Source organism: Nomascus leucogenys, chromosome 13, assembly GCF_006542625.1.
Source record: "Nomascus leucogenys isolate Asia chromosome 13, Asia_NLE_v1, whole genome shotgun sequence".
Taxonomy (NCBI): Eukaryota; Metazoa; Chordata; class Mammalia; order Primates; family Hylobatidae; genus Nomascus; species Nomascus leucogenys.
In genome coordinates, this window is record NC_044393.1 from 60,996,982 (window position 1) to 61,022,332 (window position 25,351).

Consider the following 25,351-nt stretch of genomic DNA (forward strand, 5'->3'; position numbering starts at 1 on the left):
GTACAAGCCTATCATAGCATAGGAAGATGCACCAGAATGTTCATTGAGTATTTTTAAAGTTAGGGAGTGAATAGAAAGGAAAACAAAGGGCTGATAACTTCCTTCCCACACAGGCAAATTAAAAAAAAGGGCTTAGAACAAAAAGCGTAGGGAAAGTCAGCCAGCCCATACACTCACCTGCATTGGAGCCAGTCAAGTTATAACGTGCATTCAGCTTTTTGATGATGTTCTCATGGATTTGGTACCACTCACTCTCTGTGTTACACCTATGAAAACATTAACACTCTGTTAAGCTTTAATGATGCATGCAATCAAGAAGTGACCCTCATAGAACACCTGCCCTTTTCGTTACAACCATTATAATGTACTTCTTTGGAGTCCCCATCAACCTGCTGCAACTGACTGCCAGTTTTAGCATGGTTGTCCCAGAATGAGCAAGAATGTCCATATCTGGTAATGCCTGACTGCCTACCTCATGATAGAAGCAGCAGGGATAACAACTCACAGATTGCAAGTGGCCCCAAAACAGACAGAAATCTCAGAGAACAATGCATACAGGGGAAGGCAGCCCCAACTGAGTTCAACTCCCCAGATTCAAATTCTCACTATTAACCAAGCTATGTTCTTTAGGTGAGTTTACTCTTGTCTTAATTTCCCCACCTATGAAACACAGACAATATACTAGAACTTTAAACAAACACGGGCTTAGGGTAATTCCTGGCATATAATAAATGCTTAGTAAATTAATTCTCATTAGCAAGTCTCTGCCTACTGTAACATGACCAGGTTTGTCCAGCATCAAAATGCAGCAAATTAAGCAAAATGAAATTGACATTAACACAGCTTGTACTGGCAAAAGTCTGGCAGGATTTACCAAAGAATAATAAAATTACTCTTTCAGAGCTTCCACATGGGGCATCTCTCTGTCTTTTCACAGCAATCTGTACCTCTTTCTCAGCTTTTATCACTCATTAGATCATGTTATCTTTGTTTACATGGTGTAGTTCACCTGGGATACTCTTAAGGTTCTTGAGGATTGGATCTAGGACTGGCTGATATCTGAGTTTCCTTCAGTACTTTGAATGCTGTGGATGCTTAAAAACTGTCAGTGGCATGAATGGATGGATGGATGGATGGATGTCCCTCTGCCTGATAACTCATAATGATTTGTAAGCATGTGGTTCTGCTATACATCCTCACTGCCACTACTCTCCCTCGCTGGGGAAAGCTTCCTTCATCTGAACATATGCATAAATTCACTACTTTATTAGCCATGCTTTTTTTTTTCATCCTCCCAAGAGGCCTGAACATCAAGATTCTGTACACTATCAATCAAAATCTCCCACAGTACAGGTTCTGTTTCCTAGTGATCAAGTCTGAGGCAGATAATTCATAATTATTTGCTTACATTTTTATTTATTTTATTGCCACAGGATTTTGCAGGATGAACATGATGGAGGTGATTTTTGAGCCAATTAACAGTGGGATATCAAAATGAACGCTGAATCTTACAGGGCTGGAAAATTAAGATGGAATGAAACCATCCCACCTGTCTAGTTGTAAGACACCAAATCGCCATTTAGCACATTCTGCCTCCGGTTTTCTTATTTCAGCCCAGTGGGGAAGAAAGAAAGATGGCTTGCTTCCTGTTAGATAGTTAAGTGATTCCAGAATTCACGCTTTTAACCTACAAAACTCAAAACTCAAAAAAAAAAAAAAAAAAAAAAAAGAAAAGCTCCTAAAGTATGTGACTAAAGTATCTTCCAGGCTCAGGCAGGCATTTGCTACTGTTCTTTGAGTCCCAGAAGGGCTGGGGGTTCAATCACCTTAACAAATAGAAATTTCTCCCCAATTTTTTCTAACAGGCACTTTCCCATGTTTGACTAAATTCACAGTTCCTTCCTAATCTACAGTGACTGTGTTGACTGGTTAGTATTACTCTTGAAACAGCATCACTATTTGCTGAATGGGCATTTTTCAGGAATTTATCTTCTATTAAGAATTACCCAAAACCTTATTTGATGCTTATGGAAAAGCAGACAATAAAAAAAAACACAAAGAGCAGAACAATTTGTCTTCGTGAGTGTAACTGTCTCCCATTGGCTGGAATGCATAAGTCTGATTCCGCTGGCTGCATAATAAAGGGTGATGATGGGACTGTCCGTCCCTCTGTTTTCCCAGTGGCAGGATAAATACAATACTTGCTACTCACACCTGGAAAGACTACTTTAAGAAATGATGAGAGTGTGTTTGTGATGAATTTCAGTTTGCTTAAAAAGCCACATAACAGCAGCATCATCACCTTACTAGACTGTGGTGTGAAATAACACCTGGAAAAATACAAACTATTAACTGGAAAGCTCAGATGCTGGAGCGAGACAGTCCTGACCTCAAATCTGCTTCCTTGTCTTATTAGCCAGGCAACATGGGGCAAGTTATTTAACTCTCGTTCCCCTATGAGTAAAACTGAGTAGGAGCATCTGTCTGCTTCATGGGTTTGTTGTGAGGACAAAAGGATATGACACATGCAAAGTGCTTAACACAGTTCCTCACACATAGTAAGCACACAGTAAAGGGTGGTTATTATCAGTCATTAGTATTTCAAATAAATTATGTTTTATGACCACCAGTTAAGTATGGAAAGAAGGGCATCATGGATTTAAGCTTCACCACTGAAATTGAGGGTTGCTATGTGATAAAAAGAGTAGCAACTTTTACCACCCACTAATTTCACCAGAAGTTTTCAAGTTTAACATCAACATCACAGGCATTTTCCTTTTTAAGAGGGATGAAGAGAGTTTCCGGTCCTAAACCATAGACTATAGATAAATCTTTGTCAATGAATTATTAAATGTGTTACATAGGTCCCATTGGATGGAGAGTAGAAAAATCCATGAAACCCGGCAGCAGAGGTCAAAAAGGCAATTTTAAGTATATGTCCCATAGGCAGTGGGCCACTCGTGTTACCGTCACCTATGAAAAATCTACTGGCATATATTAGGTATATTAACACAACCTCCAGAATGGGATACAAAAGCCAGTTCACTCATGGAGGTAGCCAAGGGTGTGGTCCTCAAACCAGGAGTGTGGAAACCCTAATGAGTCTGCTCTGAAGATGTTGCCGTATATTAGGCCTCAATGTCCAAGCCTGTGGGGAGGTGGCACGGTGGTGTGGGCCAAACCCACATGCATTTAAAAAATAATTTAACTTAGGATTTGGAATATATCAAGTAACTTTCTCAATAGAGAACCATGGGTTAAACTGTATCCCCCAACAAAGGTAATGTTGAAGTCCTAACCCCCAGTACCTCAGAATATGACCTTATTTGAAAGAGGGTCTTTACAGAGGTAATCATATAAGAAGGTTATTAGGGTGACCCACACTCTAATATGACTGTATCTTTATAAAAAGGAGAAATTTGTAGCCAAGCATGGTGGCATGCGCCTGTAATCCCAGCTACTCAGGAGGCTGAGGCAGGAGAATCTCTTGAACCTGGGAGGCGGAGGTTGCAGTGAGCCGAGATTGCTCCACTACATTCCAGCCTGGGTGACACAGCAAGACTCTGTCTCAAAAAAAAAAGAAAGTAGGGGGGTGGGGTGGGGGATTGGACCCAGAGAAAGCCATGAATGCCATGTGAAGATGAAGGCAGAGATCAGAGTGACGCGTCTACAAGCCATGGACCCCCCAACGACTGCCAGCAAAGCACCGGAGGCCAGGAGAGAGGCACGGAGCAGATTGCCCTCACAGCCCTCAGAAGGAGCCAACTATACTAATACCTTGATCTGGGAACTGTGAGACAACACATTTCTATTGTTTAAAATCTATTTATGGGCCGGGCGCAGTGGCTCACGCCTGTAATCCCAGCACTTTGGGAGGCTGAGGCAGGCAGATCACCAGGTCAGGAGATCAAGACCAGCCTGGCTAACACGGTGAAACCCCGTCTCTACTAAAAATTCAAAAAATTAGCTGGGCGTGGTGGCAGGCGCCTGTAGTCCCAGCTACTAGGGAGGCTGGGGCAGGAGAATGGCGTGAACCCGGGAGGCGGAGCTTGCAGTGAGCTGAGATCGCACCACTGCACTCCAGCCTGGGCGACAGAGCGAGACTCCAACTCAAAAAAAAAAAAAAAAAAAAAAAAATCTATGCCTAGTGTTCCATTATTGGAACGCTAAGCATGTGGAGTTATTTATATCCTACTGCTCAAGGTCATCGCCAAGGTAGGATTGCAAAAATTTCAAAAAATTGCAACCTCAGGCATAAATGGGTTAAGCCATGCAGTTTGTGGTACTTTGTTATGGCAGGCCCAGCAAACTAACACCTAGAGTAGGATGGAAGTCATCTGGGCTTCCCTTTCCCAATTCTAATAAACTTACTTCAAAAAGTACTTTTACTTTCCAAGAACACATTGACTGTCTGAAGGTAAAGACATGCTAGGTTTATAAATAAATTCAAAGGTGGTATCCCACATAGTAGACGGTCTACCTAATTGGTAAACTGTCTGTACTCATTGGTTCTTAATTCAGTAATTCCTCTGAATGGCAAATTGTGGCTTGTGGGCTCACTTGCAACAAGTCTACAGATTACTGGGTTTTTGAGGAATGGCTCATAAACTGCCCATTGTTCTTCTCTACCCACGTAAAGTAGCATTTGCCCAAGTAGGACCCACATGCACCCCTGTGCCCACCCTAGCCTTCACCACGTGCGTGTTTCTTACATGTACACTTTCAGAATGAGGTCATCCTTTGTCTCTCCTGTTAGCAGGTCGGCGATGCTAAGAACTGCACAGCCAAAGGGTCGTCGGTACTGGACACTACAGGCGTTCTTTTTTTCTCCTGCTCCCATTCGACCTGTTCAATTAAAGAGCAAGCATTACCCATGGAGCCATTTGATTAGATGCATCTTAGGTAGCGAAACATACAGCTATAAGATAGGCCATTGAAATATAATTGGGCAATAAAGACCACCCAGGTTGGGCATAACAGAAGATATTGCTTCAGTTCTGGATTCTCCTCTCCAGTCACCTAGCTGTGTGACCTTGGGTAAGTAGCTTAAATTCTGGGCGTCAGTGGCCATCTGTAAAATACAAAGATTGGAACAGATTCCACGTTTGGGAACCATCCCCCGGGCCCTGAGATTCGTGAAGGCATCCCAGGAAGTTCATGTCACTAGAGGCAGTAATGGTGACTCTTCCATGTTCTATTTTTAAACAAATTCCATATTCAAAAAAACTATTTCAAAAATTTCACCTGTGACTAGAGTAGTTTGAGGTTGTCTGAAGTACGGCAAGTAAGCACAGGTGATCAAATGCGCATGTCCTGCCTCAGTTCTCAGGCTGTTCAGAACTCAGTTATCACCAAAATGGTTTTAACTGTTGTAAAGTTTTAACTAGTTTAAATTGTCACATGTTAAAAAATGTTATTAATACATTGTTTTAATTTATCGTTGGTATTTAATTATCAGTGGATTATTTTGAAGACAAAAAGCAAAAAGTACACTAAAGTTGCAATATAACAAGTTAATGTGGGAAAAAATGATTTTAAAAGTCTGCAAATTTGTCTCTAGATGCTTTTCAACACAACCATAAATTGTTTCTATCTGAGCAAAATTCTCCTATAGCACATCAAGATATTTCCAGCAATTCCAAAATCCAATGTTAAGCAGGAAAAAATGGGATGACAATACCCAATTTGGCTTTCACTCGTCAGTAGTAAAGGAAAACTACCTCTGCAAGATGTCACTTTCAGGGAGACACAGCCCGAAAACCTCTTATTTTATTAGTTAGAATAAAAACTAAAAAATGGCCAAAATAAGCTAGCTGCTTTTCAGATGTGCAAAATGTAAGAATTCAAAATATCAGGTTTTCATGACCTGACAACGTATGTATGGCCAAATTTCATTCTACATAATTTTAATATAAATTCTGTCTGAAAACTGAACACTTTATTTCATACTTGAATTTAATTATCGACCAATCCTACTTTTACTTACACAACTGATTTAAACAAATTTAAAACTTTGGTCACTTTTTTAAATGAAAAAACAAAGGTCTCAATTTATCTCTATTTTGAATAGTATTACAGAATGTATTAGGATGAAATATTAATATGTATGCCAGTCTTTATCAATATCATGGTTTAAAACATGCTTTTTTCTTTTTTTTTTTTGAGACGGAGTCTCGCTCTGTCGCCCAGGCTGGAGTGCAGTGGCACAATCTCGGCTCACTGCAAGCTCCGCCTCCCGGGTTCACGCCATTCTCCTGCCTCAGCCTCTCCGAGTAGCTGGGACTACAGGTGCCCACCACCACGCCCGGCTAATTTTTTGTATTTTTAGTAGAGACGGGGTTTCACCATGGTCTCAATCTCCTGACCTCATGATCCACCCCCCTCGGCCTCCCAAAGTGCTGGGATTACAAGCGTGAGCCACCGCGCCTGGCCTGATTCTCCATTTTAAAGTTTAACTTCCTGGTTCTCTTCGCCGCCTTGCCTCTAGTTTCAGTAAATAACTTTCCTGCCAGTTCTGATCAGTAGTTTACATCTGTTCCCCTGGTCACCTGCTCTGTCCTGACGCATCCCAGTCACCTGCTTTGACCTGAGTCATCCCGGTCACCTGCTCTGACCTAAGTCACCTTTAGTTACCTGTTTCTAACTGTCCTTCCCGCCAAACTACTCACCCCACCACTCTGGCTTGTACTCCTGCTCTTTTCAACATAGTCAATCGGAATTAGCTTAGACTGTGCAGTCCAGCCCTAGTAAATAGGAGAACAACACAGCAGTAAGGGCTACCTGCGTCAGGAATAAGAACTCCTTCCCCTCCCCTGTCCAGGTGTGCTCTCACCATTGTTCCATCTGTGAGAGGCACCCTTTCTGAAGAAGGTAAAAATTGCCTTGCTGAGAAAATTAAATATATGTTTGAGTGCTATTTCTTTGCGGCACTGAGGAACAAGCATTTTGCATTTCTAACACCCTGAAAGACAATGATCTGCCACCAATTTCACTCCATCAAGGGAGCTGGCAGACTAAATCTTAACCCATCTTAGTGTATTTTACCTTAATTGCACTTCTCCTTCGGTCTCAAAATGTTGAACTGGTAAATGTTTTTTGCAATAATCCTAGAGAAGTATTCATTTGCCCAAAACTGAAGACAAAGATAGGGAGGTAATTTCTGATTCAACATTCATTTTAACAACTTAATGACCATAACAACGCTAATAAAAAGTGCAATTACAAATCAAACACCAAGCATTTGAAAGGCTGCCCTGTGATGGACAGTACTACTGAGGTGGCTTCCTTGGCAATAACGCTGAGGGAAGTCCACAGGCCAGAAGGGCATATACTCACTTTGCTGCGTGTTTTTTTTACCACCCCAAATCCATAGATACCTTTGAGAAAATTCTGAAAGCAAAAGTGGTTTACTTTTTCTCTTACTGCTGTCAGAGATTATATTACAGTTTTAGCAATGTTTACATGAAGATATATAAAACCACATTTTACTTTAACCATTGGTATTACATTTGAATTTAAAGAAACACAGATTAAATAACAAACTACCTCTGCCATCCTGAGAACAGACAGGCTTTATCTCATAAGAAAACAGCAGCATGGGTTCTAACTTTCCAACCTTTTCAAAGATTCTTTCCAATTTTTTTCATAGACTCATTTATAAAAAGAAAAATGAAAACAAAACCAAAAAAATGTCTATTTTTTTGTTTCTACCGTCCTTCAAATACAAAAATAGCATAAAATGAAAACAGGTTTTCAGAATAGATTTTTATGAGAAAAAACATACAGAAAATCCAAGCTGGAATAAAAGTATGTTTTTTATAGTCTCACTCAATGCACAATGCAGTTATTGCGTACATAAAACCAAAGCCTATAAAAATAAATCACCTTGCAGGACTACATGGCAAAATATTACTATCTCACAGAAGTATTCCTAGGCAAGTAACGGAGTACAGTTAGTGAAGAAGTGGGAATGAATTCCCAATAATGACTGGTTAGACTTAATGGAAAAACTGTGTAGGTTATACCATTCCTCATTTCACCTAGTTCTTCTGCCATAAAATGCCTGCTTTTAGAGGCATTTTATGTGTAAAAATGAGGGAACACATTCTGGCTTCACTGAGCAAGTTCATCACAGAACATTAAAGTGGGTTCTGCAAGATGTTAATAACTGCTACATTATATAAGTGTTTTCATAGTCAGATCAAATTTGAGGAAAACTAGGGTCAACAAAGTTAGACAGGCATATTTATTTTTCCCTTTAAGACTTCTCAGACCCTTTAATAAGCTGACGACATTATACAAGTTAAAAAATCATTCAGAATTCAGTATTTCACAGGCTGTTTTTTGTAGCACCTTCTGGAACAACGCTCTGAAGCATTCTGCACTTTGGAAAATGCCAATTTATACAGAGCCTTCATTAACTCATAGGAAACTCAGCTCTGAAAAATTCATTTTATGCTAACAGAAATTAGAATTTTAAAAGACAAACACAGAATTTTTGAATCAAATATGTTTAGGAAGGCCAGCAGAACAAAATGAAACACAACAAACTTCCTAATTACTTATATTAAAAGAGACCGGAATCTGTTTATGGTAGGTGAGGAGGTCATATGTGGGGTTGGGAAGGTCTGGGGACAGTTAACAACTTCTGTGATTCTTGGATTCAAATCTGGCTTTGATATCTTTCTGATTCAGACAGCAATAAATCATGAAAACACAGAAACCTCTTGGCATTTCTCCTCTCTGTTCCTTGCCCCTACTGCACTGACAAGTGCTATACCTACCGATTCGGATAATGTGCACGGTGATATAGATGTCCTTTCTTAGCTCACTGCTACCCAAATCCTATAAACAAACAAAGTTTGGTTATTTTGGAAGACATGAGCGGCACTTAAGGGCATAGCAGTTTATTTTCACAAACAAAAGAAGAAAGACAGAGATGAACACAGACATTCTTAATGGAATATTTGTAGCAGAAGTACATGATTTTAAATCATGTTCTAAAAATATCATTACAATCAACCTTAGGCCAACTGATACCAGTAATACTTTAAAGAAGAGAGCATTGTTGATTCAATCTCTCACTCATCATTCATTCTTTAAACATTTATTAAGCACATACTAAATACCAGGTGTCTTGCTGAGTGCGATCACTGGTTTTGTTTTTTGTTTTTTGTTTTTGGAGATGGAGTTTCACTCTTGTTGCCCAGGCTGGAGTGCAGTGGTGCGATCTCAGCTCACTGCAACCTCTGCCTCCCAGGTTCAAGCAATTCTCCTGCCTCATCCTCCCGAGTAACTGGGATATAGGTGCCCACCACCACGCCCAGCTAATTTTTGTATTTTTAGTAGAGACGGGGTTTCACCATGTTGGCCAGGCTGGTCTTGAACTCCTGACCTCAGGTGATCCACCTGCCTCGGCCTCCCAAAGTACTGGGATTATAGGCGTGAGCCACCATGCCCGGCAATCACTGTTATACTTTGGTAATAGTATAAAAGAAGCAGTAATACACTAAAGGAATGAAAGTAATCCTGGAAGGTGATATTCAGAATTCTGGGCACTAATGTAATTTGTGTGTTATTTACATAAAGTTTAAAAGCAAATTCACTATGTTCTCTCACAGTAATTTATTTCTCCTAAATAGTCTGAATCATAACTGGATGAATCTGCCTTATGAATGAAACAAGATCCACTCACCACAAAGAGAGAGCAATGTCGTTCCGGTTTATCAGGGGCTTTGGGAAGCCCGTTTCTATTCAGCCTCAAGAAAAATCTCTCACTACAAGAGAAAAAACGTTTAACAATTTGAAAATTATTTAATAGTTAAAGATTTATCCCTCTGTAACTACTCTTCATCACAACAGGTAAGCTAAACATTAGGTTGTTCATTTAACATCAACATTGCTTATATAAATTAGGAGAGCTCCGAAGACAACAAATGTTTGCTTCACTTCTGTTAAAACTGGCAAAGCAGCAACTACGAAGGCAGAAAGCACCTATATACAAATAGACATTAACTTGTGAAAGACTTGAATACAGTTTTATATCAGTAATATCATTATTCCAAGAGGTAGAAATAAATGCACTAAAAGAGAAAAATATGACATGTTTCATGTGTTTGTAACCAAGATTTCTTTTTCATGTTTTATGTCACATTAGTTAATTAACATTAAAGACATTCTGAGTGCTAACTATCTATTAGAAGGCTTCATATTTTATGGTCTTATAAGTCACTAATCCATAACACAAGTAGAGATTTCAAAAATGAAACTTAAATTTTCTTTGGTCTACAAACGAACAAAAGATCTCCAACTACCCCCACTAAATTTGCATTTGAAAATAAAGTGCCACGGGGAGCTGTGGTGGCTCAGGACTGTCGCCCTTGCACATAAGGAGGTGAGGCTAGGCATTCGACGCCAGCCTGGGCAACACAGAAACCTCTCATCTATATAACCAAAAAGAAAATACAGTGCCACCTAGATTTAATGAAAACACAAATAATGCTGTTGATCAGCCACTAATTCATAGCAATAAATACCTATGGATGCCATTTATTTATTTATTATTATTTTGAGACAGAGTCTTGCTCTGTCACCCAGTCTGGAGTACAGTGGCATGATCTCGGCTCACTGCAACTTCTGCCTCCTGGATTCAAGAGATTCTCATACCTCAGTCTCCTGAGTAGCTGGGATTACAGGTGCATGCCACCACGCCTGGCTAATTTCTGCATTTTTAGTAGAGACAGCATTTCACCATGTTGGCCAGGCTGGTCTCGAACTCCTGGCCTCAAGTGATCTGCCTGCTTCGGCCTCCCAATGTGCTGGGATCACAGGCGTGAGTCGTTGCACCAAGCCATGGATGCCATTTAGATCCAAGGTAATGTGTGACACTATTTATGTTCAACAAAATAAAACAAATATAAATCCACAAAAAATTAATCTACCAGCTACTGTGAGCTTCAAATTTTAACTGAATTTCAATATCCTGGTATCAATGATAGAATTAAATAGTTGGCTGCCTCAGGCAATGAGCACACAACCAACATCTACAGAAAGTAAAATGCTGTAGCTTTGGTCAGTGTAGCTTCAGTCTAGGGAACGAGCAGGGAAATGGAGAGCAGGACATTAATAAAAGGCTCAGAACCAAGGAAGCCTCTATGTTATCACCCAATCCTTGCCTTAAATAATGGTTCTGTCATTCAAATACATATAAGAGGAGATAAGATAACCATAAACAGATCTCTAAGGAAGCATAAGAATTTGAATTTAGGGCTGTTTTGGAACACTTATTCTCTTTGGTGATCTAAGTCTAGGTAGATATGTTTAACAGAATCAACTACCTGGCTTATCTCATCTTTTACTTATATTATGCCTATTTCTGACTTCTCATACGAGAAAGGGCAGCCAATACATATTTCTATGGGGCCATTTTCACTCTTATTACCTATATTTTTTCCCAGAAAACAGATGGCCAATAAGGCATGCATGAAGAGAATAAAAATTGCTGTAAGTATCCTCAATTGAAGCTAAAGTTCACATGTGATATTATTCCGAAATGGAGGCTGGGAATGACACCTACAACTGGGGGTGCAGAGAAAAATTAATCTTATCCAATTGTCATTTGCTATAATTCAAGGAAAATGACTATAAGCTCTCTTCACAATAAAAGAAAATGCATTATTATTTCAAATTTATCATTTTAATGTTTTTTGGGTCGGGGGAGGTCTCACTCTTTCACCCAGGCTAGAGTGCAGTGGCACAATCTCGGCTCACTGCAACCTTTGCCTCCCGGGTTCAAGCGATTCTCCTGCCTCAGCTTCCTGAGTAGCTGGGACTACAGCTGTGTGCCACCACACTCGGCTAATTTTTGTAATTTTTTTTTAGTAGAGATGGGGTTTCACTATATTGGCCAGGCTGGTTTCAAACTCCTGACCTCAGGTGATTCTCCCGCCTTGGCTTCCCAAAGTGCTGGGATTACAGGCGTGGGCTACCAGGCCTGGACTATTTCAAATTTAAAATCAATGAAAAGGAAATGTGCAAGAATTCATCTTGGGACAAAGGAATTATACTTTAACCATATTATTAGGTAATACATTTTTGGGAATTTACCATTTGACAGGTACTCTGCCAAGGACTTTACATAAATTATCTCATTTTATCCTCACTATGCCTTTAGGAAATAGGTACTATTATAATGACCATTTTACAGATGGGAAAACTGCGAAATAGTAAATAGTTTTATTCAAGGTCACAGAGATGGTGTGTGGCTGAGCAAGGACTCTATTCCATGTATTAATTCAAAACCCTAGCACTCCATTAGAATGCTATAAGGTAACTTCCTCTTCTTCTCTATAGAAATATTGAGTAAATATTTCCAGAATACTGAGATAAAGGAAAAGCCATCATTTGCCTGGGGCACCCACTCAGTAGTCAAGCCTGGTCCCGAGAGTTCAAGGTAACTTTCTCCATACCCTTCCTGGGCTAAGAGGAATGAAAGAAGTGAGAATCTTGATTTAGCAGGTTTCAAAGAGGTCTTTGGTTTGAAATTGTTCTTTGGTAGTTTTCTTTTCTTTTTCTTTTCTTTTCTTTTTTTCCCCGAGATGGAGTTTCACTCTTGTTGCCCAGGATAGAGTGCAATGGCACGATCTCGGCTCATTGCAACCTCTACCTCCCGGATTCAGGCGATTCTCCTGCCTCAGCTTCCTGAGTATCTGGGATTACAGGTGTGCGCCACCACACCTGGCTAATTTTTGCATTTTTAGTAGAGACAGGGTTTCACCACGTTAGTCAGGCTGGTCTCAAACTCCTGACCTCAGGTAGCCTCCCAAAGTGCTGGGATTACAAGTGTGAGCCACTGCGCCCGGCCAGTAGTTTTCTTTAATGAAACATGCTTAGAAAAAAAAAAAAAAAAGACTTGAGAAACAAATTATTTTATTAAACAAACACAAAACTCCAAAAAGATTTAAGAACTCAGCTTTACTTAGTCAAAACTGCTAAGGTTTAAGTATGGTATTTGGTCTGTTTCTTAGTAATCAGTTACCTACTAACGTATTTATTGATTACATTTTAGAACATAAGCAATGTGAGCATTTTCCCCTCTCCTATATCATGGACCATATGTTCTACTTTATATTTTTTGAGATGTAATTAGGTTTGAAGCTCCTCATTACCTCTACAGAAATATTCAAAGCAAATTTCACATTATCTTGGTCAGTCTAAAAAGATGGACACCAATAAGATTAAAATGCAGAAGTCAATAGGGCATTTTCAATATTAAAACCTTAACTTTAATACTGACATAAAATCCAATTCCATATCTGTACATTTCATCAATATTCTGGAAAACAATGTTTCCTAAAGTATTCTACTGCAGAAACAGATCCTTTTTGCTCTGTCACTATTTTAATTTCACTAGTCTACACAGAATCCTGATTATGCAAGTATTATACTATATCATATCCTGTTTCAGAAAGAATATCAATATGTACTAAGCCAATGACATATACCTTAGCTTAAGCATGCCTTAAGGGGGAGATACAAATAGACTGAAAATGGGTACTATGGAGAAATAAGTCATGTGCAGTTCTTTTAAAAGCAAGACTTCTTTTAAAAGAAAAAAGAAAAAAAAAAGGAAAACATCTACGGCCAATTAAAAAAATCCTTTTTATTCATTTGATGACATGCTATTGTTATGCCAACTCAAATCAATTTATCTTCTGCTTTAGTGATACAGCAACTAATCACTCAGCAAATGGTTTTGGACAAAAAAAGACCTCTAATAATGTATTTTCGAATCTTTGGATTATTATTACTCGCCCACACTGAAATGTTTGGAGAATATCAGAAGGTATGCCTTCAACGCCCAAAGAAAAACTGAACAAGTCAATAATACTGCATTCTTTTTTCTTCCTTTCTTTCTTTTGAGACGGAGTCTCGCTCTATCGCCCAGGCCGGAGTACAGCGGCACGATCTCAGCTCCCTGCAACCTCCGCCTCCCAGGTTCAAATGATTCTCTTGCCTCAGCCTCCAGAGTAGCTGGGACTACAGATGCATGCCACCACGCTCGGCTAATTTTTACATTTTTTGTAGTGACGGGGTTTCACCATGTTGGCCAGGCTGGTCTCGAACTCCTGACCTCAGGTGATCTGCCTGTCTCACCCTCCGAAAATGCTGGGATTACAGGCATAAGCCACCGTGCCTGGCCAGTAATATTGCATTCTGGCACATCTTCTGAAATTCTCCAAATACTTTGCGCATACTTTTGTGGCCACACAGAAATATGTTTTTGGCAGTCTATTCTAAGTGTGTTCTATTGCAACTCTGTGGTAAGTATGATCAGATGACAAAATTAGTTTTTGTAAACTTAAAAAATGTCCTTCCAAGATATGCATACCTCCATTACATACATCATTTAGACTTTTTTCCTAAGTGGAAGAGAAGTTTTTATGTTTCTTTCCTATTACACGATGAGCAACTAGAATACAGGCCCATGAGTATTAACCTTTTTGTATCTTCAACTCCTAGTGAATGATTTGGTATTCTTAGATGTTTGATAAGACTAACCAAATACACTCTTTTAGGACAAAATAGAGTAACACCCAAATAACTGGAAAGCTTTAATTCTCTCCCAACTTTCCCATCATGTCCTTTACTTTATGGTAGGGAAATGCATGAAACTCTGCAAAAAGATATTTCAATCCGTGATGCCTCACGACCTCACTTGAGATTCTCATATTAACTTAGCGGCACCCCAGATTCCAGATTATTCCATTTAATGCTGTCCTCATGAACATTTTACATCTTTATTATATTCAACATATAGTAATAAAAAAACTATACTGATATGTTTTCAAATGAGAATACTGTCTTCCTCTTCTTAAAGAATGAATAAGCAAATAGAACATTTCTAGAAACACTGAGAAATGAGAGTTGGTATTATTAACAGCAGAGAAAATTCATTATTTGACTTCCCCATATACTGCCATGTTCTTCCAGAGGCAGTCTCTCTGCAGGAGAAATTTAGTGTCCACCTGAATTCCATGTATGAGTCATTATAAATCATGATACTATAAATCAAAAATGACTATTTCTTCGGAAATAAAGAAAAACAAATCACAATTATTTATTATTTATAACCTTTCTTCTTCCAACAATGATTTGATGAAATCAGGATAATGAAATAAGAACATAAATAAGTATTCCTGGAAAAAATCATAAAGGCAAATATGCACCCTGTGCCAGACCCTATGACTTATGCCTTACATTGCTCTTCTCATTTAATTCTCCTCACCACAGTAGGAGGTGGAAACGACTGTCGTTGCCCATTTGTCATCCCAGTGAGAAAGCGGAGGCTAGGAGATATTAGATAAGTTGGCCAAAGTTGTGTGGTCAGTCAAGGATGGGGCCAGGATATTAAATTCCAGAGTCTGATTTGAGAGTCTCGCCTTTTAACTAAAATGCAACCTTCTCTTTGAAAGAACAGAGCACCTCAGAGCACCAAAGAAGGCATGGTATGGTGGCTCACTACCTGTAATCTCAGCACTTTGGGAGGCTGAGGTGGGAGGTCACTTGAGCCCAAGAGTTCAAAACCAACTTGGGACAACATATTGAGACCCTATCTCGAAAGAAAGAAAAAAGAAAAGAAAAGAAAAAAGAAAAGAAAAGAAAGGAAAAGAAAGAAAGAAAGACAGAAAGAAAGACAGAAAGACAGAAAGAAAGACAAGAAAGAAAGAAAGAAAGAAAGAAAGAAAGAAAGAAAGAAAGAAAGAAAGAAAGAAAGAGAAAGAAAATAAAAATTAGCCAAGCATGGTGGCATGTGCCTGTAATCCCAGGCAATCAGTAGCTGAGTAGTCCCAGCGACTCAGAAGGCTGAGGTGGGAAGACTGCTTGAGCCTGGGAGGTCGAGGCTGCAGTGAGCCATGATTGCACCACTGTACTCCAGTGGGGTGACAGAGTAAGACCCTGTCTCAAAAAACAGAAAGAAATGGACAAAGAAGAGCAAGACTAACTATGTCACACAAACCAAGAGTTGTTTGTGTGAATATTCTTAATAAAATTAAAACATAATAATTACAAATGGCCAAGCATAGTGTCACACTCCTGTTGTCCCAGCTACTCAGTAGGTTGAGGCAGGAGGATTACTTGAGCCTAGAGGTCAAGTCCAGGCTGGACAAGATAGCAAAGTCCCTGTCTGCGAAAAAAAAAAAAAATCAACCAAACAAATGAACAAACAAACAAAACTGCATGAAGCCAAATGAAAAAAACAAAAAGCCACAACATATCTGTGTTTATGGAGGTTACACCTGTGACCAATTGCTCAGTTGAACTACTGATATTCTGATGTACTCAAAAAGACCTCTAATGATGACAAGTGTGTTTCACAGCATAGTGTGGTAGAAATGTTCTTCCTGGTCATGCAAATAATATAGGAGGCACAGTAGGGATCTGAAGGTCCTGATGGCTTCTCTTCTGTTTCTCAGTAGGATGCTTCTGTCTTCTGTGCCTCCTTGTAAACCACTCAGTAGAAGTAACCCTTCAGTTGGCAAGCCCAATACCAAAAATTTTGAATCTTTATATGAAATATGTTTTTATATTTCACATAAAAATTGTTATATTTTTCTGCGTGGATTTATATTTATCACTTTTATAGTTCACCTCACATAAGAAGTAAAACTGTCTAGTGATTCAATGAACATGAAAGTTACACAACATGTACTTTTATCCAAAAATACATGACTGGGTAATATCTTCGGTTGAAACATGTTGTGAGAAAGATTAGCAAGCTAATCAATCCACAAAAAATTACAAAGAACACTTGTAAAATAATTTTCAACAGTTAAATATCATTGAAAGAGATTTATGGTCTCGAAGAACAATAACAACAGAGAACACATTTAGACGGTCATGTTCTATTAAACTAATTGGAAAAACACCTGTCATGTTTTTTTTATATTCAAACCAATTTTACACAAACAAAAACAAACAAACAAACAAAATCCCATGTAGCATATTTGAAAAAGCAGTCATTTGTCTTAAATTGAACTATGCTAACCTGGGCACAGTGACTCACACCTGAAATCCCAGCACTTTGGGAGGCAGAGACGGGCAGATCACTTGAGCCTCGGAGTTCAAGATCAGCCTGGGCAACATGGTGAAACCTTGCCTCTACAAAAAACTTTAAAAATTAGCCGGGTGGGGTGGTGCATACCTGTGTTCCCAAGTACTCAGGAGACTCAGGTGGGAGGATCACTTGAGCCCAGGGGCGGAGGTTGCAATGAGCTGATATTGCACTCCAGCTGGGATAACAGAATGAGACCTTGTCTTAAAAAAAAAATTAACTATGCTGTATGAAGAGTGTGAGCATAACAGTTAATACCCATTCTACACTGAGTAGGTGTGAAGGGAGACACACCAGAAGCTAAGGGGTGGTAAGACGGACGAAGGAATAATGAGAAGGGCTAAGAGGATGGTTCCAGAGTGCAGTGCTGACCCTAGAGCCTCTCCCTAAAAGGCAATAGAATACAAACGTAAGGTGATCTGAATTGTTTCTATTTCACTGCTTTTCCTGCATTCTGATTATCGCCTAACAGTGTAAGATACGTCCAACAATCTGCTGTGGGAGACCAGAATATGGCACCCCAAAATATGCCTCTTTGGCATAAGAATTGTTGAGCTAAAGGCAATTAAGAAGTAGGTGCTGGAAAGCTCTCTGCCTTCCCTCTAATTGCCTAAAGGCAATGCATAGATTTACAAAAACAAAAAGAATCTTGCCTCTCTTAGACCATCTAAGTACTAACAGGCCTGGCCTTGCTTAGTTTCTGAGATCAAACAAGATCAGGCACATTCAGGGTGGCATGGTCATGGGCCTGCCCCTTCTTCTACCAGGGAGAACAAAGGTTAACCACTGATGACAACTTTAAACGTTACAGGCCTGGAGATGGCACCAGAGGTATCCCTACCAACACTCTTTATCAACTAGCCTTTGTCTGCCAGTTATTTGCCTTCCTAGAAGTTGCCCTCCCTAGAGACTTCAAGTCCTCTTTGGTCTTGTCATTTCTCCATAATTTACTGTTCTTTCTTGAAGATACTATGTAAGCTGGAATTCAAAGCCACCTCTTTGAGAATTTCTCATTCCTTAGGTATTAATATATCTCATGTATGTATGAAATATACATGTTAGTAAACTTCCGTTTTTCTCTTTTTAATTTGTCTTTTGATAAAGAGGACCATTCCAACTAAGAACGTATGAGTGTTAAAGAAAACATTATCTTCCTCCCCAACACTGTGAAGAGAGCTGTTACTGTGGTCTCGCCTAGAATGATTAACAAAGGACAATTCAAAAAAGCTCAGGCTGCACTACAAATTGCTGTATTTATGCCCCCAAGAAACCAGTGCTACCTCTGTCCAGGCAAGATACTTTGGGAAGCAGCTGGAAGGAGTGCTGGCAGCTCTGCAGTGGCCGCTGGACTACAGGGCTTTGGTGCTCATGATGGCAGAGATGAAGGACATTCGAATAGATGCCCTATGTACAGGGAATGATCAGTGCTAAACAGAAGAGACCCATGGGCCTTCTAATTCAGTGGTTCCCAACTGAAAGATTCTCCCCGGGGCCTGAAAGCTTAAGGGAATGAATAACCCCTCCCTCCTCAGGCCCAGTCCCAAGGCGCAAGACCCAGCAGTGAGCATCAGCAAGATAGCAGAAACAGGAAGAGAGCTGGCCAGAAGACACATACCCCCTGAAGATGGAGAGGGAGACTGTCCGGGTACTACGTAGCTGTCATGTCAGACTGGGACACTTCCTGTTTACAGAGGACTATAAAACCCCTGCCCCGTCCTCACATGGGGCTGATGCCATTTTAGGTCTCGGCCTGTCTGCACCCAGGCACTCATTAAAACAGCTTATTGCTCCACACTGCCTTGCGCTGTTTGTTGGCATGCTCTCAGGGTTCGAACCGATACAAGAGCCTTACACCAACCTGATTGTGTACAATATTCTCCTGGTGAGCTGTATAAAGCCCAGGCCCCACCCTGGAGATCCTGACTGACTGAGTCAGGATGGACGTAAAAGCTTCCTGTTTGTTTAAAGCCCAGCCATGTGAAAGGATCACTGTTTTTACCCAAAAGCCCTAGTCTTAATTAATCAGAATTGCTGACTGTGTTTTATGATAGTCATGTATACCAGAAAACAGGCAATGTACGCCTGCTATCTTAGGGTCAAAGACTTTTCCCCTCTTCCTCCCAACCACATGACAACACAAATGACAGAGTTTTTCCTTGGCAATAAATGAAAGCAACTTCTCAAGCAAGTCTTCCTAGATAAGATTATTAATGTGCTTTCTAATTTTAAAACTAAAGCAAAGTTAGAGTCATGAGCTCTTCTGATTAAAGGGAAATGGAAAGAGGAAGATCTCTGATACAACTGTTGCCAGAGTTTACTTAAAGAGGAGATAGATGATGTTTTCTTTTAAAAATATTAATGCTCAAGCCCATATTCACCTTACAAATAATTGAGTGTTGAGGACTATGCAACCAAATGATGTGATGGCTTTGTTGGCATATAAAGAATTTGGGTTTAGTTGAATGATACAACAGGAGATATATTTTTAAATTATAGCCAATTCCATTGCCAATTTTGAATAACAAGCCAATTCTTTCTTACTAGTCAGGATGATTATTGTGTACAATATTCTCCGTTATGCTGTTTGTCTTTGCAGAAAAATAAAGATATCTGAAACAAATATCTCTGTTTTTAGGAAAGGTAAAATTTTAGCAAAGAGTTTTTAGGAAGGTAAAATTCAATAAAAAAAGAATATAATACTCTTTAAAATTATAAATAATGTTCAGATCAGCTGCTGTTTCACATCTTCTGTTCTGTTACCAGATTAAGCAATTGGTGAATTAAAGAAATGATTTTGATTGACAGTTGATTTAAGAAAAACAGCCATGACTTTAAGTTCAGAAGACTTGAGACCTTAGAAATCTCAAAGTTCGTTTCAAGTAAAATCTTTAGAAAAAGGGCTACTGTATAACTAAACTGAGAAAAATACTTGCTTGAGTCTCCCTCTACAGAACTCATTAAGAATTTCACCAAAAAACGAGTTCCTTAGAGAAGTAACCAAAAGTAGGCACAGATAGGATCTGGTTAACACAAACAGGGACCATGAAATGAGAAAGCCTGTATGTAGGCAGAATGCGTTCTGCTTATCATTCTGGGAATTTATATCATTTGATCATTGTAAACACTGTATCTTTGACATTTCATGAGAAAAGAATCACTCTGATCTATATTCAGAAATTATTGTAACCTTTCTAACATCTTTTCATTAGGAATGTATCTATAATAAGGAATGTTAAAGTAAAGTAAACCTGAGCTCTTTATAAATACTCTTGAGTTGAAGTGTGCAGTTTCTTAAAAAGGCAGAAAAGCCATAAACAAACACAGAATAAGTATAAAAATACATGTAATTCAAGCCCTGCAAAAACAGTAAGTATAATAAATCGTTCATGCATTTACTATCTTAGAGAGATTTTTTTTTTTTTTCATGAAATTACGTCTGTGAAAGGAAAATAAAAACTTGGGACCCCCAATTCACTCTGCCAAAGGTAAAAAGATTAAGCTGAAAGCTGAGTCATGCAAGAAGCTGCCTTTCCTTTTGCTCCTAAGCAGAGAGCTACAGATAACAGGTTAAATATCTCCACAGGTAGTTACTCTATGTTCACCTTATTGTCTGTAAAGTGTTCATTTACTGAGCGTGAGAAGAATACATAATTGACTATTCCCCCATCTATTCCTTTTCTCTTGCAACATGTGGATTCAGTAATGTGACCACCTTCCTCTTTCCCCTCCAGCCTGCCTTTCCCCTTTAAATATTGAAGTCTCAATATTCTCATCTTCAGAGAAAGGCACAGACCTGTCTCCTAGGTGCATGCCCTTAACCTTGGCAAAATAAACTAAATTGATTGAGATCTGTTTCAGATACATTTTAGTTTACAAGCCAAAATCAAATTTCCATTCCAATAGCTTTTACTGATGAACATAACATCTTACTGATAGATTCTTTATATTCATTGTAACTTTTAAAAATGAAAATGATCTAAAGCATCATTAAATGCTATTTATTAATTAGATGACTCATTCAACTATATTTTTTGAAGATCAGGTGCTTTTTTAACCTGGGAGCTACAAAGCTTCTTAACTGATAGGAAAATGTTAATGCTTATGAGAACAGGTTCATTATTTTCTGTTGAAGTCTATAGTTTATATACTTTTAAAGAGAAATCTTTGGTACTGAAAAAGTTAGGAACCATTGCTTTAGACATGTGAAATACTTTTGTGAAATAAAAATTGCATATTGGATACCATACAAAGGGCTGACACAGAAACTGACGAAATAAGGAAATGATTTTGATTGATTGTTAAGAAATGTGAAATACTTTTACAAAATAAAAATTGCATATTGGGTACCATCCAAAGGATGATACAGAAACTGGTGAATTAAGGAAATGATTTTGATTGACTGTTGATTTAAGAAAGATAGCCATGACTCTAAGTTCAGAAGACTTTAGAAATCCCAAAGTTCATTTCAAGTAAAATCCCTAGAGGTATACTATATAACTAAGCAACCTTGCAAAAATACTTGCTTGAGTATTTTGAACATCAGTAGACTATAAGCTGTGGCTACTGGCAAAGTCTTATCTTTGGAAAAGGAACTAACAAGGACTGCATCATTGATAATTCCTTTGTTAATGTCGAATCGTCTAACAATATATTAATAAATGGCATGAAGGTAGGAATTTTTTGTTCCTGTTTTATTCAGTGATGTGTTCCCAGTGTCCAAATGAGTGTCTGGCCCTGAGAAGGACAGCAAGAATTGTTTGCTGAATAAATAAATGAATGAACGAATGAACATCAGCAATTCCACAAAAACAATGTGAACTTTATAAAGCTCAACTGAAATAAAAAGAAGATGCAGTCTCTCTTTAACTTGTAGTCCAAAATATCTACATGGAAATACTTAGGGAAAGATGCTATACATTTATCTAACAATTTTTATGTACTTTTTTTTAGCATGACAGTGTTTGCAAATGATGTTTCCCCAGAGACAGGGCTGAGAGCACAGTTCTTATTAGCAGTGTAACATGAAACGACTCTATAAACATTTTTGATGCACTCAACACTTTGAGTACTCTCTCTTCTTAATAAGCACATCCTCACCACAGTGGAAAGATGATAGCAAAAATTAAGATAATAATAGCATGATCTCTTAATGCTTTGCCTCAACAACAATGTAAGACTCGTAAGCTTCCTCTAACTGCATCAATCAGCCCTGTGTCAGGCACTCTACAAGGTGCTGAGAACATCTAGATGATGAGTGGGCAAAGCCTTATCTTTGGAAAAGGAACTAAGAAGAGCTGCATCATCAACAATTCCTTTGTTAATGTTGAACCATCTTACAACACAAATGGCGATGAATACCAAAGAAGTCCTTGCGAGGTGGGTTGCTAAGTGTGACCATAGCTTATCCTGTAGGGAACTTAGGAAAACTAAGCAATTCTGAATACCTTATGGGTAGCAGACATAAGGCAAAGGAAGAAAGACAGAGATGACCCAAATCCTAGTGAAAAGAACATCAATCTGGTTATCTTTTAAAACACAGGAATAGGTGTAAAAGAACCTTCTGATCACTTTCTAAAATCCTGCACTATTTAAGTAAAAAGAGACAAGTAGCTTGAATAATCAGAGCTTAGAGTGAAAGGGAAAGAGAAAATCAGTTCTGAGTTCACTGACTCTATGAGTTTTTGGTTTTCTGCAACTTGGAATTTCTGGGCACCTATTATAATAATAACACATTATAATGATGCAGAAATTTACAACTTTAAAAACAACTAGAATTGCATGGCTCTTAAAATGCTACAGAGAAAAAAGTGAATCAGTTCTACCCTAGGTGCTCTCAGTATGAATAAGGCATTTCTCTGCTTGTTTCGTATTAATTTAGATCCTCCTTCTTGCTCATTTCATATTTAAAACTCTCCCATTATTGACACCACAGCATCTCTAAAGCAATTATTTGTGATTTTCTTTTTTTATGTGACACAGAAGTGTGACCAAAGGGGGAGCAAACCACAAATCTGATTAACTCTGAAGTGACAACAATCCCACATTTCATGCACCTGCTGAAACAATCAAATGATGGAGAAGAGGGAGGGCGGAAAGCAGGAGTGCCTTTCAACAGGAGGCCCGAGGGAAGGTCGCTGTGGGTCACTGACAGTCAGGCAGACACCCACAGAGAAATCTGTGCCAGCATGTCTAGACACAGCAGGAAATGCTCTGGGCCGTATGGAATAGTTGATATTGCCACAATCCAAGGAGGGTCTCTGAATGCCGTCTCCATCTATTTTTGTTCTCAAACAAAGTTGTACTCCCTGTACTTCTGGCCAGTCATTTTCCCTACATTATTGCTCTGCTTTGGAGATGTCACATTTTTGAGCTGATTTTTTAACATGAAACTACAAAAAGGGATCTATGCCCATGTTGATGTTCAAAACAACATATGCTCCTAATTTATATAACAATATAGATGCTGAACTTCTGTGATCATGCTATACATTTTAAATGATGTATGAAAGAAGAAATACTAGCACAGTGCAGGGAATGAAAAAGCCATATCTGCTCTCTTATGTTATGTACTAGCATACATGCACAAAAATATTAGCATTTTTTGCTAGTCTGGGCCAAATAACAATTCTCCCTAACATTTCTTTCTGTACGCTCTCGAAAAATTTTCCTAGCAATTCAGTCTTTTCAAAAGAAGTACAGTTTTTTCATTTCCTTTTAAAATGGAAAAGGGTATTAGATTGTATCAGCCTCACTCATTGGAAGCTATGATGGTAACTTCTTAGATTTTCCTTGTGACACAGAATCCTCAATTTTCTCCTTCTTTTCCACCTATGATGTTTCAGTCTCCAACCTTACCACCTGCTTCTGATCCCTATTTGCTAAGCACGCCCAGCAAAAGCTAACCTGGGAGTCTGGATGCACTAGCAATTTCAGATGTCTCCCATTGGCGCAGCCCTCACTGCACTCAGCAATTCTGTGAGCCTTCACTTACTCTCTATCACACTTTTCTTTTTTACACTTAATTATTTATATATTTTTAACATTTTACTTATTTATTTATTTAGAATTGATAAACGGCCTGGGCGCAGTGGCTCACGCCTGTAACCTAGCACTTTGGGAGGCCGAGGTGGGAGGATCACGAGGTCAGGAGATCGAGACCATCCTGGCTAACACAGTGAAACCCCATCTTTACTAAAAATACAAAAAATTAGCCGGGCGTGGTGGCACATGCCTGTAGTCTCAGCTACTTGGGGGCTGAGGCAGGAGAATCGCTTGAACCCAGGAGGTAGAGGTTGCAGTGAGCCGAGATTGTGCCACTGTACTCCAGCCTGGGCAACAGAGCGAGGCTCCGTCTTAAAAAAAAAAAAAAAAAAAAAAAAAAAAAGAATTGATAAATAAAAATTGTATTTATTTATCAATTCTAAATAAAACATGTTGTTTTGAAATACGTATACATTGTGGAATGGCTAAATCAAGCTAACCTACCATGAGGTAAAATATGTGCTTTACCTCACATGTTTTTTTTTTTGGGATGAAAACACTTAAAATCTACTCTCTCAGCAATGTGAAAGTATATAATACATTGCTATTAACCATAACCACCATGTTGTACAATAGCTCTCTTGGACTTATTCCTCCTATCTAACTGAAATTTTGTATCCTACTTTTCCAAAATTCCTTCCCCTAACCCCTAGTAATCCCCCTTCTTCTCTCCACTACTGTGAGTTCAACTTTTTTACACTCCACATGCCGGTGAGATAATGCACTCTTTGTCTCTCTGTGCCTGGCTTATTTCACTTAACATGATGTCCTCTAGGTACATCCATGTTGTCCCAAATGACAGAGTTTCCTTCTTTTTAAGGCTGAATAGTATTCCAAAGTGTATATATACCACATTTTCTTTATCCATTCATCTGTTGATGGACACTTAGGTTGACTCCACATCTTGGCTATTGTCAGTAGTGCTGCAGTCAACATGGAAGTGCAGATACATCTTGCACACACTGGTTTCATTTCTTTAGATGCAGGCCCAGGGGTTAGATTGCTGGATCCCTATCACACATTTGCTCCACGTCTGCTTGCCCTCCTCCTACAACTCACTTTCAGTCCTCAGCTTCCTCTGTCCTCTCTTCTGCTCTCCAATGGCAGCTGATCTTGTTTCCCCCTTTACTTAAAAAAGATCAAGGCCACAAACCTAAAGTCTCTTGACTCCATCTCAGCATTTTACACCCATTTCAC

At 38.9% G+C, this 25,351-nt stretch overlaps 1 protein-coding gene across 3 annotated transcripts in view; it reads right to left on the reverse strand.

The window, feature by feature from the left end:
- DOCK4 (dedicator of cytokinesis 4) overlaps positions 1-25,351 on the reverse strand; it is a 470,104-nt gene that overhangs the window by 208,266 nt on the left and 236,487 nt on the right. For all 3 annotated transcript variants that reach the window (XM_030826426.1, XM_030826424.1, XM_030826425.1), the window contains exons 9-12: positions 9,695-9,776; positions 8,784-8,844; positions 4,713-4,845; positions 178-266 (exon numbers count right to left, since the gene is read on the reverse strand). In XM_030826426.1, the coding sequence (XP_030682286.1) occupies positions 178-266; positions 4,713-4,845; positions 8,784-8,844; positions 9,695-9,776 (365 nt within the window). The remainder of the gene's footprint in view (positions 1-177; positions 267-4,712; positions 4,846-8,783; positions 8,845-9,694; positions 9,777-25,351) is intronic.